The sequence below is a fragment of the Mesoplodon bidens genome, assembly GCF_964165515.1.
Source record: "Mesoplodon bidens genome assembly, chromosome: 15".
In the NCBI taxonomy this organism is placed as follows: domain Eukaryota; kingdom Metazoa; phylum Chordata; class Mammalia; order Artiodactyla; family Ziphiidae; genus Mesoplodon; species Mesoplodon bidens.
Window position 1 is genome coordinate 86,639,091 of NC_138171.1, and position 12,920 is coordinate 86,652,010.

General features: G+C 54.2%; 1 protein-coding gene across 1 annotated transcript in view; it reads left to right on the top strand.

Annotated features, from left to right (window-relative positions):
- The window catches only part of SNX8 (sorting nexin 8), a 40,782-nt gene that overhangs the window by 18,234 nt on the left and 9,628 nt on the right, over positions 1–12,920 (top strand). The window contains exons 2-7 of the mRNA XM_081255716.1: positions 2,783–2,973; positions 5,835–5,952; positions 7,773–7,894; positions 10,278–10,358; positions 11,270–11,430; positions 12,061–12,193. Coding sequence (XP_081111842.1) covers positions 2,783–2,973; positions 5,835–5,952; positions 7,773–7,894; positions 10,278–10,358; positions 11,270–11,430; positions 12,061–12,193 — 806 coding nt within the window. The remainder of the gene's footprint in view (positions 1–2,782; positions 2,974–5,834; positions 5,953–7,772; positions 7,895–10,277; positions 10,359–11,269; positions 11,431–12,060; positions 12,194–12,920) is intronic.

Here is a 12,920-nt window from a genome sequence, read left to right on the forward strand (position 1 = left end):
GAAAATATGGGTGTCTTAGTTTAGTAAATTGATGTTTGGGATGGTGGCTTTCTTGTGATTGAAACTTCTGCAAAGGGGCTGTTCTCAGGGTGGTTGAGAGAAATGTCTTTGGTTTAAAATGTGTCTTTTGAGTTGTCTTTTAAATCCTCTGGCGATCAAAGTTCAGATTTCTCAGAAGCATGTGATCATTTGGTAATCATTATTGAGCTTACATTCTGTCTTGGGACATTATCGTGTTTTAATCAACAAGAAAATCATAAAGTTTTCTCTACTGAGCATGTATTAATTTTTATCTTACATAAAAATTTTAATAGAGACCTCTGGTGCTCTTCCAGTGATCTTTCCCCCATTAATTTAATTTTTCCTCTGTTCCTTTGTTACAGCTTTCTTTTACATTAAATAAGTATTTTCTAGTGTTCCATTTACACTCCCACATAGTTTTGGTTATTATACTTTTTGGGGATTATTTTCTTGGTAATTGCCATGGGAGTTACAGCTCCCATATTTTATAACAGTCTAGCTCCCTTTTTTTTTTTTTTTTTTTTTCTGGTACACGGGCCTCTCACTATTGTGGCCTCTCCCGTGGCCTCTCCCGTTGTGGAGCACAGGCTCCGGACGCGCAGGCTCAGTGGCCATGGCTCACGGTCCCAGCCGCTCCGCGGCATGTGGGATCTTCCCGGACCGGGGCACGAAGCCGTGTCCCCTGCATCGGCAGGCGGACTCTCAACTACTGTGCCACCAGGGAAGCCCAGGGACCCTGTCTTATTCATCACCGTGTTCCCTGGAGCTGGTACTTAAGAAACGCTTGTTGGCTCCCTGAGGATTTCCGTGGTCCCCAAGGAGACTGGGTAAACACAGTTTTAAGGCCCCTTTCCATGTAAAAATATTTTTACATGGAAAGGGGCTGGGCTCTTGGGATGACTTCGGAGAACAGGTACATTCTAGAGCTGTGGTCTCCACACATTTTTAGTCATTAAGGTGTTGGGGACTGCCAGTTGGGGACACCCCCCCTCGTATACACACTTTATATACAGACACTTATGTACACACACTCATACATGTGTGTGCACACATGTACGCATACACACTTATACATATACACACTCACGCCTCATTCAGACTCATACACACGTACACACTCACGTATGTATGCACTCGTACGCACACACCCACATGCAACACCTGTACGCACTCATACACATGTACACAATTTATACATATGCGTATTTTAATAATTTGTATGCATGTACTACACTCTACTACTCTTATTATGTACATTATAATATAAATTAAAAAGAAGGAGATAGAAAGTACAAGTGCAATGAAAAAATAAAATAAAGAAAATACAAGTACAGTTGCTAATACCTTCTTCCTGCTCTTGGTGGGTTGTTGTGACCTTGGGATATATGCCCTCACTTGAGAGCAGCCTCCTTTAGAGCACATGACATGTAGTGTTTTTTTTTTTTTTTGGCTGCGTTGGGTCTTCATTACTGTGTGTGGGCTTTCTCTAGTTGCGGCGAGCCAGGGCTACTCTTTGTTGTGAAGCACAGAGCTCTAGGCACGTGGGCTTCAGTAGTTGTGGCACATGGGCTCAGTAGTTGTGGCTCAGGGGCTCTAGAGCTCAGGCTAAGTAGTTGTGGCACACGGACTTAGTTGCTCCGTGGCATGTGGGATCTTCCTGGACTGGGGCTCGAACCCATGTCCCCTGCACTGGCAGGCGGATTCTTAACCACTGAGCCACCAGGGAAGCCCGACATTTAGTTTTTGTATGGAGTTTTGAGGCCCTTGGGGATTCCCAGATTCAAGTTAAGCCCTTGTTTATTTTCTTAATCTTTAAGGTCAGTTCAAGGCAGCTATATTTTAAATCCTAAAATGCTGAGTGATTTCACAGATGAAAATAATCTGGTCATTAATTCTGTATTAGAATGTAAACCAGAATCTTGCACTGAAGAATTACTTTAAGAAGTAAATCATAAAAAGTGATACAATGACCTTGTAGAAAATTGAGACAGTGGAGAAGTGGGATCTACCCTTTGTTGTATTTGTTTATAGCAGTGTTGCTTGGAATGAGACCTTCTTCCCCCAAGGGATGCCTTAAACTTCTTCTTTTTTTAACTGAAAAGAACCTTTTTTTCTTTAAAGTTCTAAACTCTTCTCTGTACTAAAAACCAAGCTGACCTTTTAACGGGATTTCTTTGCTTGTTGGCAGGTTGTTAGATATAAAATCTCTGATTTGTCTTTCCCTGTCCTGTGAATGATACGTGGGTGACTTCTTGTGTCTAAGGAAGCTGAAGTTTTAGGGCTTAATGCTTTGATTTGTGTGAGCAGGAACTCTAGCTCAAGCAAGCATGCAGGTTGTTACACATTAGAATGATTGTGGTGGCAGGAACGCAGTGTGCTCTGATTCTGGAAATGCAGGAAATGTAGAAGATCGTGTGGCCCATTTCTCTGTTTTAACCCTTTTCTTGACTCTGGAGAAAAGGAGGACTCTATTTTTGCACGTAACTTGTAAATATTTCACTTCTTTTTCTCTGCCCAAGTTGAAAACTAGACTTGCCCGGTCCTGGCCGTGTGGGCGTGTTGCTGATTCATGGCGTGGTGGTTTATGTGAGAGGAGGACGTGGCCCTGAGTGGACCCCCCAGCCTGAATGGATGAGCGTCACCGGGGCCAGGATGGGGTTTGGCTGGGTGACGTGGCCGGAGTCCACGTGCTGAGCCAGCAGGCGGTGTCTGAGGGGCGGCCTCCCTGTCTGAGCAGCTCCGCTCACCTTGTCTCCTGCAGACTCACCAGCGCCCCAGGTCAGCGAGCCGAGGGCCCCGGACTCCAGTCGGATGCAGATGCCGCCGGGGAACCCACTCCTGTTGTCCCTCACGCTGCAGGAGCTGCTGGCCAGGGACGCCGTGCAGGTGGAGCTCATCCCCGAGAAGAAGGGCCTCTTCCTCAAGCACGTGGAGTATGAGGTTTCCAGCCAGGTACCTGCGGCACGCGGTGCGGGGCGGAGGTGGTGGGAGGGGGAGGGCCGCCGGGAAGACCCACAGCGGCGGGCGGGCCCCCCAGCATGCTTGTCTCTGCGGCCGCCCCGCAGCGGCCCTGCCCGCCCTCGCCGCCAGAGCTCTGGGATCCTGCCTCAAGACGGTCAGGCCCTGGAGTGCAAGCCCTGGACGGGCCAGCCTGGGGCGGTCCTGCGGTGCTGGGACGTCCCCGAGGGTGAGAGCGTGGACCCCACAGAATGTGGGCTCCACACCCCGAGTCCAGTGTGCGGGGCTTATCCCCCAAATGGTGCTGCCATCCCTGTTAGGGGCAACCCTGAAATCAGAGTTCATCGATGCCAGATGCCTGGCCCCGGGGTTGGCCGGGCGCGTAGAACCCTGTGGCATTTGCAGTGTTTATCTTTTTGTCCGTTCGCCTGTTATCTTGGTTCAGTTAGGATACGTTCTGATGGGAGCTTTTATTCTTTATCCCGGGGATTAAGTTAAGTCATCGGCGAACCAAGAGCACCCGTGTGTGCGGCGGGGGGCAGATTCGCAGGGTCAGTGCTGCCCCCGCCACTGAGAGCTGCCCGGGTCACAGGCTCAGGAAGCAGCACTGCAGGGCTTGGGCTGGGAAAGCATCACGACTGTCATCGCAGGGAGAAAGGTGCGTGTCCAGAACCCGGGAGCAGTTCCCCGTTGCGGACGCTGTTTGCCGTGTTCTGTGAGAATCAAGAATCACAGCATTTTTGTTTTGTTGTAGTTTTTTTTTTTTTTTTTTCTGGTACGTGGGCCTCTCACTGCTGTGGCCTCTCCCGTTGCGGAGCACAGGCTCCGGACGCGCAGGCTCAGCGGCCATGGCTCACGGGCCCAGCCGTTCCGCGGCATGTGGGACCCTCCCGGACCGGGGCACGAACCCGTGTCCCCTGCGTTGGTAGGCGGACCCTCCACCACTGCGCCACCAGGGAAGCCCTGTTTCGTTGTGTTTTAAAGGCAGGATGACAGAAGTCTGGGAGTTAACTTCGCTCTGACACTGGTCAGTGTCGCTGCCAAGGGGGAGAGCAGAGGTCAGAGGGGGAAGGAGGCCCTCGTGTGTTTCGGGGACAGCGTTGCCGTCTGGCATTGCCGCGGTCTGGCCTCCTCGGCCGTGGTGAGGATGGAGCCTCCGGCACCTCCTCCGGGGCCTCGTCGCCCATGGGCCGGGCGCCCCGCACGTGTGACAAGTTGCTCTTCTGTGAGAGTGGCCTTATCTTCTGTCTCGTTAAACTGCCTGCTCCTGAAGTAAACTGATGACCTCGTAACGAACGTTTTTAGAAGGAGGCCGTTTTGCCCAGGTCACCTCCTGAAACGTGCGTGGAGGGGTCAGCCCGCTAATGTTAGGACCGCGGGGGTGGCTCCTGGGCCGTGGGGCTCCTCGGGCTGTGCCCCCTGCTTGCGTGCTTGCTGTTAGGGGCACCCCTGAAATCAGAGTTCATTGATGCCAGACGCCTGGCCGCAGGTGCGGACGTGGCACGCCAGAGGTGGACACACGTGGCTTCATACTTGTCCTTTGTGTAGTATATTTAGCTTTTTTATAGACTTTGTTTTTTGGGGGGTGTTCTTAGTTTACAGCAATATTGAGCTGAAGGAACAGATTTCCCACCTTCCCCTCCCCCACTGTCACCCCCCTGCCAGGCGGTGCATTTGTTACAGGTGATGAACCTGCACAGACACGTCCTTGTCGCCCAGAGTCCACAGTTGACATGACGGGTCACTCTTGTTGTTGTACGTCCTCTGGGTTCAGTCCACCGCTGTAGAACCACACAGTGTGGCTTCACTGCCCTAAGCGTCCCCTGTGCTCCGCCCCCTTCACCCCTCTCCCACCTCCACCCAGACACCACTGATCTTTCACTGTCTCCGTAGCTTTGCTTTTTCCCGAGTGTCATGTCATTGGAGCCACACAGTATGTCACCATCTCAGACTGGCTTTTTCCAGTCGGTGATGTTAATTACTAACTAGTGTAACACAGTTAATTTCAGAGATCGCTGTTCATGCTGGTTCTCGTGAGAGCCCTTATATTCGACTCCAGTGAGGCCGCTCTCTGGACGGGATGCTAATCCTGCGGAACCTGCAGGTTTATCAAGGGCGGGCTCAGGGTGGACTCTGTCGGCAGTTTCGTCTGAGTTGCACGTCTGCTGTGTTTCAGTCTTCGTGTCAGCGTTTGGTCTGCTTTTAGGCAGTTGGGTCTGTTTCAGGAGGTGCAGCGCTGCTTGTGTTAGCACGGTTTGAAAGTGTATGTTGAGGGGCTTCCCTGGTGGCGCAGTGGTTGAGAGTCCGGCTGCCGATGCAGGGGACACGGGGTTCGTGCCCCGGTCCGGGAGGATCCCACATGCCGCGGAGCGGCTGGGCCCGTGAGCCATGGCTGCTGAGCCTGTGCGTCCGGAGCCTGTGCTCCGCAACGGGAGAGGCCACAACAGTGAGGCCCGCATACCGCAAAAAAAAAAAAAGAAAACAAGAAAACAAGAAAAAAAAGAAAGTGTATGTTGAGGACATACCCTCAAAGGTATTCCCATGTGATACCTAAGGGGAGGAGGGATGCTGCCATATAGGTGAAAACTCCTGTAAGGAGACTCTTCTTGTTCAGAAGATCCAGAATAATAGACGGTTAATTAAATACACAGTTAGAGCTATGCAGTGTTTAAAAGTTGTATTTCCATCCATCAAGGACATAGACGATTTCTCCTTCTGGTAAAGGCCTGGTGAGAGAAGGTGAGGAATTTAGTCCTATTATTTCCACAGGTTCTATTTAGTGGTGGAAGGGAAAGGTAAGGGGAAACTGTGAAGTGTGAGGGTTTCTACTGAGCTCCGAACCTCTTTTCTTGCAGCGCTTCAAGTCCTGCGTGTATCGACGGTACAATGACTTCGTGGTCTTCCACGAGATGCTGCTGCAGAAGTTCCCGTACCGCATGGTGCCGGCCCTCCCGCCCAAGAGGATGCTGGGAGGTAAAGCTGGGTTTGCTGGCGGCCGGGGGGCGTAGGGGGGTGGGGTCCCCCCGCCCTGTGCTGAGGTCCTGGCTCCGTGATGGACGCCCCTCTCCACTCGTGGCCCATCTTCCTCTGGCCCTCTGCCCAGCAGGGATGGGACGGTAGCAGGGCTGTGGTGCAGCACCAGCCCCTGGGGAATCTGGGCACAGCTGTGGCTTAGAGCCCAGGTCTGGTGCGGGACGGTGACATCACCTGGTGCCCTCAGCTACGTGAGCCTCCTGCCTGATAGCTGACACGTAGGGAAGTACCCCGTTCTGCAAGGGAGAAGGAGTGTACCCCAGTTCTCCTTCCCAGAGGACAGAGGCCAGGCGTCCGGGGGCTCCTGAGTGGGGGACCAGGAGCGCTGTTTGTTTTGCCGGCGCTAGGAGAGCGGTGGGCACCACCATAGTGTAACGTGCTCTGCGAGAGAACAGAAGTGAACGTCAGCCCAGTGACCTAACCTGCATCTCAAAGGAGATGAGAACAATAGGAGGTGGTTGTATCTCATCTTCCTGCTTCCCGGCGATTACCTGGGGCTGGTGAGGGGTCACAGGTGTCTCCGTGCCCCCTGCACCAGCCTGTCTGTCCCAGGGTTCCAGAGAGCGGGAGTCAGCTGAGGCCTCCTCTCAGGTCTCACTGATTTTCACCCACAGCCCTTTTCTCAGATTCTAGATGAAACCCGATCCAAAGGCAAGTACCCAAAGCCGGCCATTGACTTCCTGCCGTTTTCCACGTCCTAAAGTGCTGCTTTCACTGGTCACTGACTAGATCAGAACCTGATAATGTCATTTTCTTCTGGCCCCAACTGAGCACGTGGAACAAATACTATCACGTGGAAGGGGAAGGATGCTGAGGGCAGGAGTTGGGAACACTTAGGGAGTAAGGTGGACGCTCAGTGAAATCCAGGCAGCAAGGTTGATTGGGTGTGGGTAGGACTTGGAACCTGGAAACTGTCCTGCAATGCTTGGTCGTGTGACTCAGCCTTAGTGAAAACGTAGCCATCAGCGGACGGGGTCCTGGTGGCCTTGAGGGGGGAGATCCTCTTCCAGCTTTTTTTCAATAATTTAAAAATAATACTTTAAATACCATTTTTATTTGTGGTTGGATTTAAATACTCCCAGTGCATCATTGTACACTTTTACTTTTTTTGCCCTTGGAGTGAAAATACGTAACCCAAACGAAAGCAGTTCACAATTGGAGAGCGAGTAATAAGTGATGTGAACAGGAAAACTGGGTCAAATTAATATATGAGTTTAGGGGCTTCCCTGGTGGCGCAGTGGTTGGGAGTCCGCCTGCCGATGCAGGGGACATGGGTTCGTGCCCCGGTCAGGGAAGATCCCACGTGCCGCGGAGCGGCTGGGCCCGTGAGCCGTGGCCGCTGAGCCTGCGCGTCCGGATCCTGTGCTCCGCAACGGGAGAGGCCACAACAGTGAGAGGCCCGCGTACCGCAAAAAAAAAAAAAATGTATATATATATATATATATGAGTTTAGGAAAACCCATTTGTTCATAGACAGCAGCATCAGAAAGGGATCACAGTGCGGGATCCAATGCCATCGAGTAAAACCAGCGGGCTGTGTGCTTCTCCTCAGCAGATCCCGGACCGGGTGTGTCCGTAGGCAGCAGGGCGCGGAGCTGGGGGTCTGGTGCGCCTTCTGCAGCCTGTGGTCTGTGCCCAGTGCCCCCGGCTGGCCCTGTGGCTTGGAGAGCTCTCCGTGTGGGAGGCGTCGGGCACCAAGAGTGAGGTCGCGGGGGCTCGCGCCCCAGGCACTGTGTGGTCACCCCGTGTTCTGTGTCCAGCTGACAGGGAATTCATTGAGGCCCGGAGGAGAGCGCTGAAGCGCTTCATCAACCTGGTGGCCCGGCACCCGCCCTTCTCCGAGGACGTTGTTCTCAAGCTGTTCCTGTCCTTCAGTGGCCCCGTGAGTACCTGCCGCCCAGCTGTCTGCGTGCTGGGGCCTGAGGCTCTCCGGGTCTTACTTTCATTCTTTTTTTTTTTGGCCGTGCCGCGCGGCTTGTGGGATCCTAGTTCCCCGACCAGGGGTCAGACCCAGGCCCACTCAGTCCCACTTATTTTCATTCTTAAATTTGCTTTTGTTTCGTCCTCTCCCCTTAATCCCCTTGTTTGGGTGCCATCACAGAATCTATTTACATGGGACAAACACAGATATGACTTATATTCTCCCAAGGTAACAGGTTGAGTATGATTCTAAGGGGCATCCTGGTTCCGACTTCGCAGGGTTTTGTGTGGAAGGGGTGGCTTTTCAGCACAGTCTCTGAGGGTTTGAAGCTGATACACAGGAGCCTCTGTGGTTTGGAGGGTTGACAGACAGCCTAGCGACTCCAGATGTGAATGAGCATTTACTTAAAAAGGAAGGCTGGGGACTTTTCTGGCGGTCCAGTGGGTGAGTCTCCGCCCTTCCACTGCAAGGAGCGCAGGTTCCGTCCCTGGTCGGGGAACCAGGATCCTGTAGGCTGTGCGGTGTGGCCAAAATAAAATAATAAAACAGAAGGAAGGCTGGGTTGGACTCAGTGCTACGGGGAGCGCCCGCTGAGTCTCCCCGGCCGAGCTGCAGGGTGGACGTGTGTCCTGGGAAGTTAGCTCTGTGTGGGCCTTGATTCCGGTGCGACGTTGGAGCGGCAGCATCCTTCTCCAGGCTGCCGTCAGGCCGTCCTGGTCCGTCAGGATGCCGAGGCACAGCCCGACGAGGCACCGCCTGGACAGCCCCGTGCACCCAGGGCTGAGCTCTTCGGAGGTGCAGAGGCTTCCCCAAGGGACCCTCTCCTTGTTGGGGTGGGCGGAGGGGGCTCCAGTGAGGACGCCCCATATGGCCTGCGGTGCGACAGACGTGCCCTCACCGGCCGCGGGAAGATGCGGGCGCAGAGACGCAGAGGTGGATTCCACACAAGCCTGGCCGCCTCCTTTACCTCTCTCTCCCTGGAGGCCAAAGGGGCCTTTGACCCCTAGAGACGCTGTGGCCTTTCCCTCTGCGGTGCCCGGGGGGCCTGTCGGTCTGCCCCTTTTATGGGACCCGTTCCAGACATCCAGGAATGCATGCTGTGGCCTTCTGCCCTTGAGCTGGGAGGGTGGGTCTTTCGAACCCTGGGGCTGGACAGGCTTCTGTAGCACTGGGATCTTTACCACAGCAGAGGGACGTGCTGGGATGAGGGCACCACGCTCAGCTCGAGGCAGAGAGAGGGGGGCGGGAGGGCGAGCTCCTGCGGAAGCCGGGCGGCGTCGGGCTCCAGCGGCCCCGGCTGCCCTCACACACACGCCTGTCCCTGGGCCTCCCAGCACCATTTGCTTCTTGGTAAAATGAGGGAACTGGGACACATGCTCTTCAGGGCATCTCTGAAATGTGGCGATTCCTTCACCCACACACAGCTGTGCGTTAGGGTCTCTGCCTGTATCTTCCGTGGCTCTTTGTGGGGCTCGTCTTAAGGCTCGGCTTTGCCAGGGAGCCTCCCGTCAGAGGGCAGAGCTCAGAGCCGGGGCTCGGGACCCCAATGCTGCCCTTTCTCTGCCGCCAGCTCTCCCAGGACTCTGGGAGCCCTGACCCCATGGGTCTGATCATAGGAAGGGAGGAGACTTCAGTCCCTGTGTCTGTGCCCCACGTGGGACCTTCCAGCATCTAGTGACTCCGACGTCTGTCCCAAGTACTCATGTCCCTGGTCTGGAGGTGGAGTTTCCGTCTTTCTGGAGAGAGAGCTCCACTCCAGAGCTGGAGTTCGCAGTCCTGTCACGAGGTCGGGCTTTCCTGCCTCTGGAAGACCGACCACCCCAAAGGTTAAGGCCAATGAGAAAAAAATGGAACAGGAGACAGGAAGAGATTACAGAATACTTAACGTCAAAGCAAACACATGGAGGGCTTCCCTGGTGGTGCAGTGGTTACGAATCTGCCTGCCAATGCAGGGGACACGGGTTCAAGCCCTGGCCCGGGAAGATCTCACATGCCGCGGAGCAGGTAAGCCGGAGCGCCACAACTGCTGAGCCTGTGCTCTAGAGCCCGTGAGCCACAGCTACTGAGACCACGAGCCACAAGTGCTGAAGCCCGTGCACCTAGAGCCCGTGCTCCGCAACAAGAAAAGCCACTGCAATGAGAAGCCCGCGCACCACGACGAAGAGTAGCCCCCGCTCGCTGCAGTTAGAGAAAGCCCGCGTGCAGCAGTGAAGACCCAACGCAGCCCCCCCCCCCAAAAAAAAGGCCAACACGTGGAGACCCTGCTTTCTGGTGGCTCAGTTGGTCTCGTGCTTCTGGTTCTGTGGCTGGTTGAGGGTCAAGTGTTTCTCTCTCGCTTTTGCAGGATGTGCAGAACAAGTTAAAGGAATCCGCTCAGTGTGTGGGAGACGAGTTCATGAACTGTAAGCTGGCTGCTCGGGCCAAGGTACTGTTTTGATTTTGATGATCCCTTCCCCCAGAGCGGTAATCGTGTGAATAGTTAGTGATGTTTGTTTTGCCTCTGCTGTGAGCCAGACGTCGTGCTAAGATGGGTTGCGTGGTTTTCTCCCTTGACCCTTGTTTCAGTTGATCTGAAACCCAGCGGGTGTCGTGCCCGTTTTACAGATGAGGAAACAGAGAGAGAGGCTGCCATTTGCAAGGTCCCAAGCGCCTAGGCTGAAGGGCCCAGGTGTGACTGAGCGTCTCCGACCACAGGGCCCACCGGCCCCTCGTGCCATGTCCTCAGGTGTTTTGTGATTCAGATGCATGGATGCTTGGCCATCAGCTTTTTGGATTTCAGGGGATTGATGCATTGGTTTATTTTTAAATTTAGTTAATCTGGTCTCTTTCTCCAAAGGATGAAAGTAGCTATTTGGTAGCTTTGTTTTTGTTATTTCTTCTTAAACTACTTCTCCATACAAAAATACAGACTCTGTTACCTTCATTTTATTTCCTAAGCCTTTTGTTTTCTAAGCATTGTGTAGTTAACATTAGTTAATATTAATAGGTAGTTAATATTGAAGCTGGTGACGAGTTACCCTTCGGGAATAAATGAGGAAATACAGAGGCCTGGGCCTCGTGCAGAGTCAGGACCGCAGGTTCATCGTGTCGAGCTTGCAGATTGTACTTTTTGTGTTGTGCGTGTAGTGCCGGTTTCTGTGTCTCCTCTGGACAAGAAGAGGGGTCCAGGGCGGGCGCTGGAGAAAGACGTGGGCTCCTGGGCTGGGCGCTGTGTGACCTGGCCTGGGGGTCTGGGCTCATTTACCTGCCCGGTCGACGGAGTTGCCTCCTCTCCTGCTGCTCGTCTTTTCTGGAAGGGTTTCACGTCTGGTGATGCCCAGTCTCCTCCCCCCTCAGGACTTCCTCCCAGCCGACATCCAGACTCAGTTCGCCATCAGCCGGGAGCTGATCCGCAACATCTACAACAGCTTTCACAAGCTCCGCGACAGGGCCGAGCGGATGGTGTCGCGGGCCATCGACAATGCTGCTGACCTCCTCATATTTGGGAGGGAGCTGAGGCAGGTGACCCTGGTGGGCTCCACGAGGTCCGTTTTGCGGGGCGGGGTCTTTATTTAGCCTTTGGTGGCGGGCTTGGAGCAGAAAGCGTGTTTACCGTAATGGCTCTCGTTCTGACTCCTCCTACCCCAGAGGGGAAGGAAAGGGCTGGGGAGACGAGATCGCATTTAGAGGAAAGAAGAGAGGTGGAGAGCGTGGGCAGAGCATCGGGGTTCCCAAACGTAGGGGCTTCCCCCGTTGTCAGGATCAGGCCTGAGACAAGGTTCATCTGATCCGGGAAGGGCCGTGCCGGGCTGGTCACGCTTCCTCTCCTCTGGAGGAGGGGCCGGGCTTTGAGCCAGGACGCTGCCCTCTGCAGCGGTCCCCTGAACTGCGTGCCTCAACCCTGCCGTGCACACGTTCCCTCGGGGTCTCACTGACAGTTGGTTCCAGGTCTTGGTGGATCGAGATCCTACCTTTCTGACAGACTCCTGGGGCTCCTGCTCTTCCAGTAGCAGGGATCTCGGTTGGGAGATGTGCAGGGCGGCCACCTTGGGGTGGTGTGCTGTTGGGCAGAGGGGGGCGTCGGGTGGGCCGCCCGCCCAGCTTCCCGGCCTGAGTGTCTCTACCCCTGTGTGTTTCCTCCTCCTCAGTGCTTTAGGGTCTGACACGACCCCGCTCCCCTCCTGGGCCACTCTGAACAGTAGCACGTGGGGGTCCCTCAAACAGGCGCTGAAAGGCCTGTCCGTTGAATTTGCACTGCTCGCTGACAAGGCTGCACAGCAGGTGAGTGGGTTTGTTCTCCGAGGTGCTTGTTTCGGAGAACGCTCTATGCCGTGGTGTGTGGGAGCATCTGCTTCTGAGGTGGACGTCACAGTTCTGAGCCTCGAGTGAGTGGGCAGCGGTTCTCAGGCCGGGAGGGCACATGCCCGTCTGTTCCGGGCGGCTCCCTGTGAGTCCTGTGCGCTCTTGAGAGGGTTGCTGATGACGTGGACAACTGAGATCTGACCTTGCTGAGATTAGAAGATGCGCTGTGTCCCTGGAGATGTCGTCTTGCGGCTTCCCAGGGTGTCCGGCTGGACCCAGGTTGCTCCCACGGTGCTGACGTAGCCAAGCAGCCTTTGGCCACTTGAAAGCTCATCAGAACAGCCAAGCTCCCAGCACCCCCAGAGAATCCCTCTATGTCTCGCCCTAGACACCCAGTTTACCTCAGGAAATGCTTCTGCTCTATGGGCAGGTGGTGTTTGTGGAAATCTGCAAAGAGTCTTGTAGTCGTTGGGGGTTAATTTGCAGATACAGTGTTTACCATCAGCGGGAAATGTTCATCTGGGTGCTTTTATGCTATAAAACTGTTACATAATTTTGAGGGTGAGAGTTTGCTTCCTAGTGCTTGGGGAAGTGGGCTTTAGGCTGCTGGTAGCTGGTAGCTGGTTTTAAATGCATTAAAATGGAGGCCTTGCTACCCAGCTGAGGCTCAAAGCTCCTTAGTAGTGAGTCACGGAACCACAGCAAG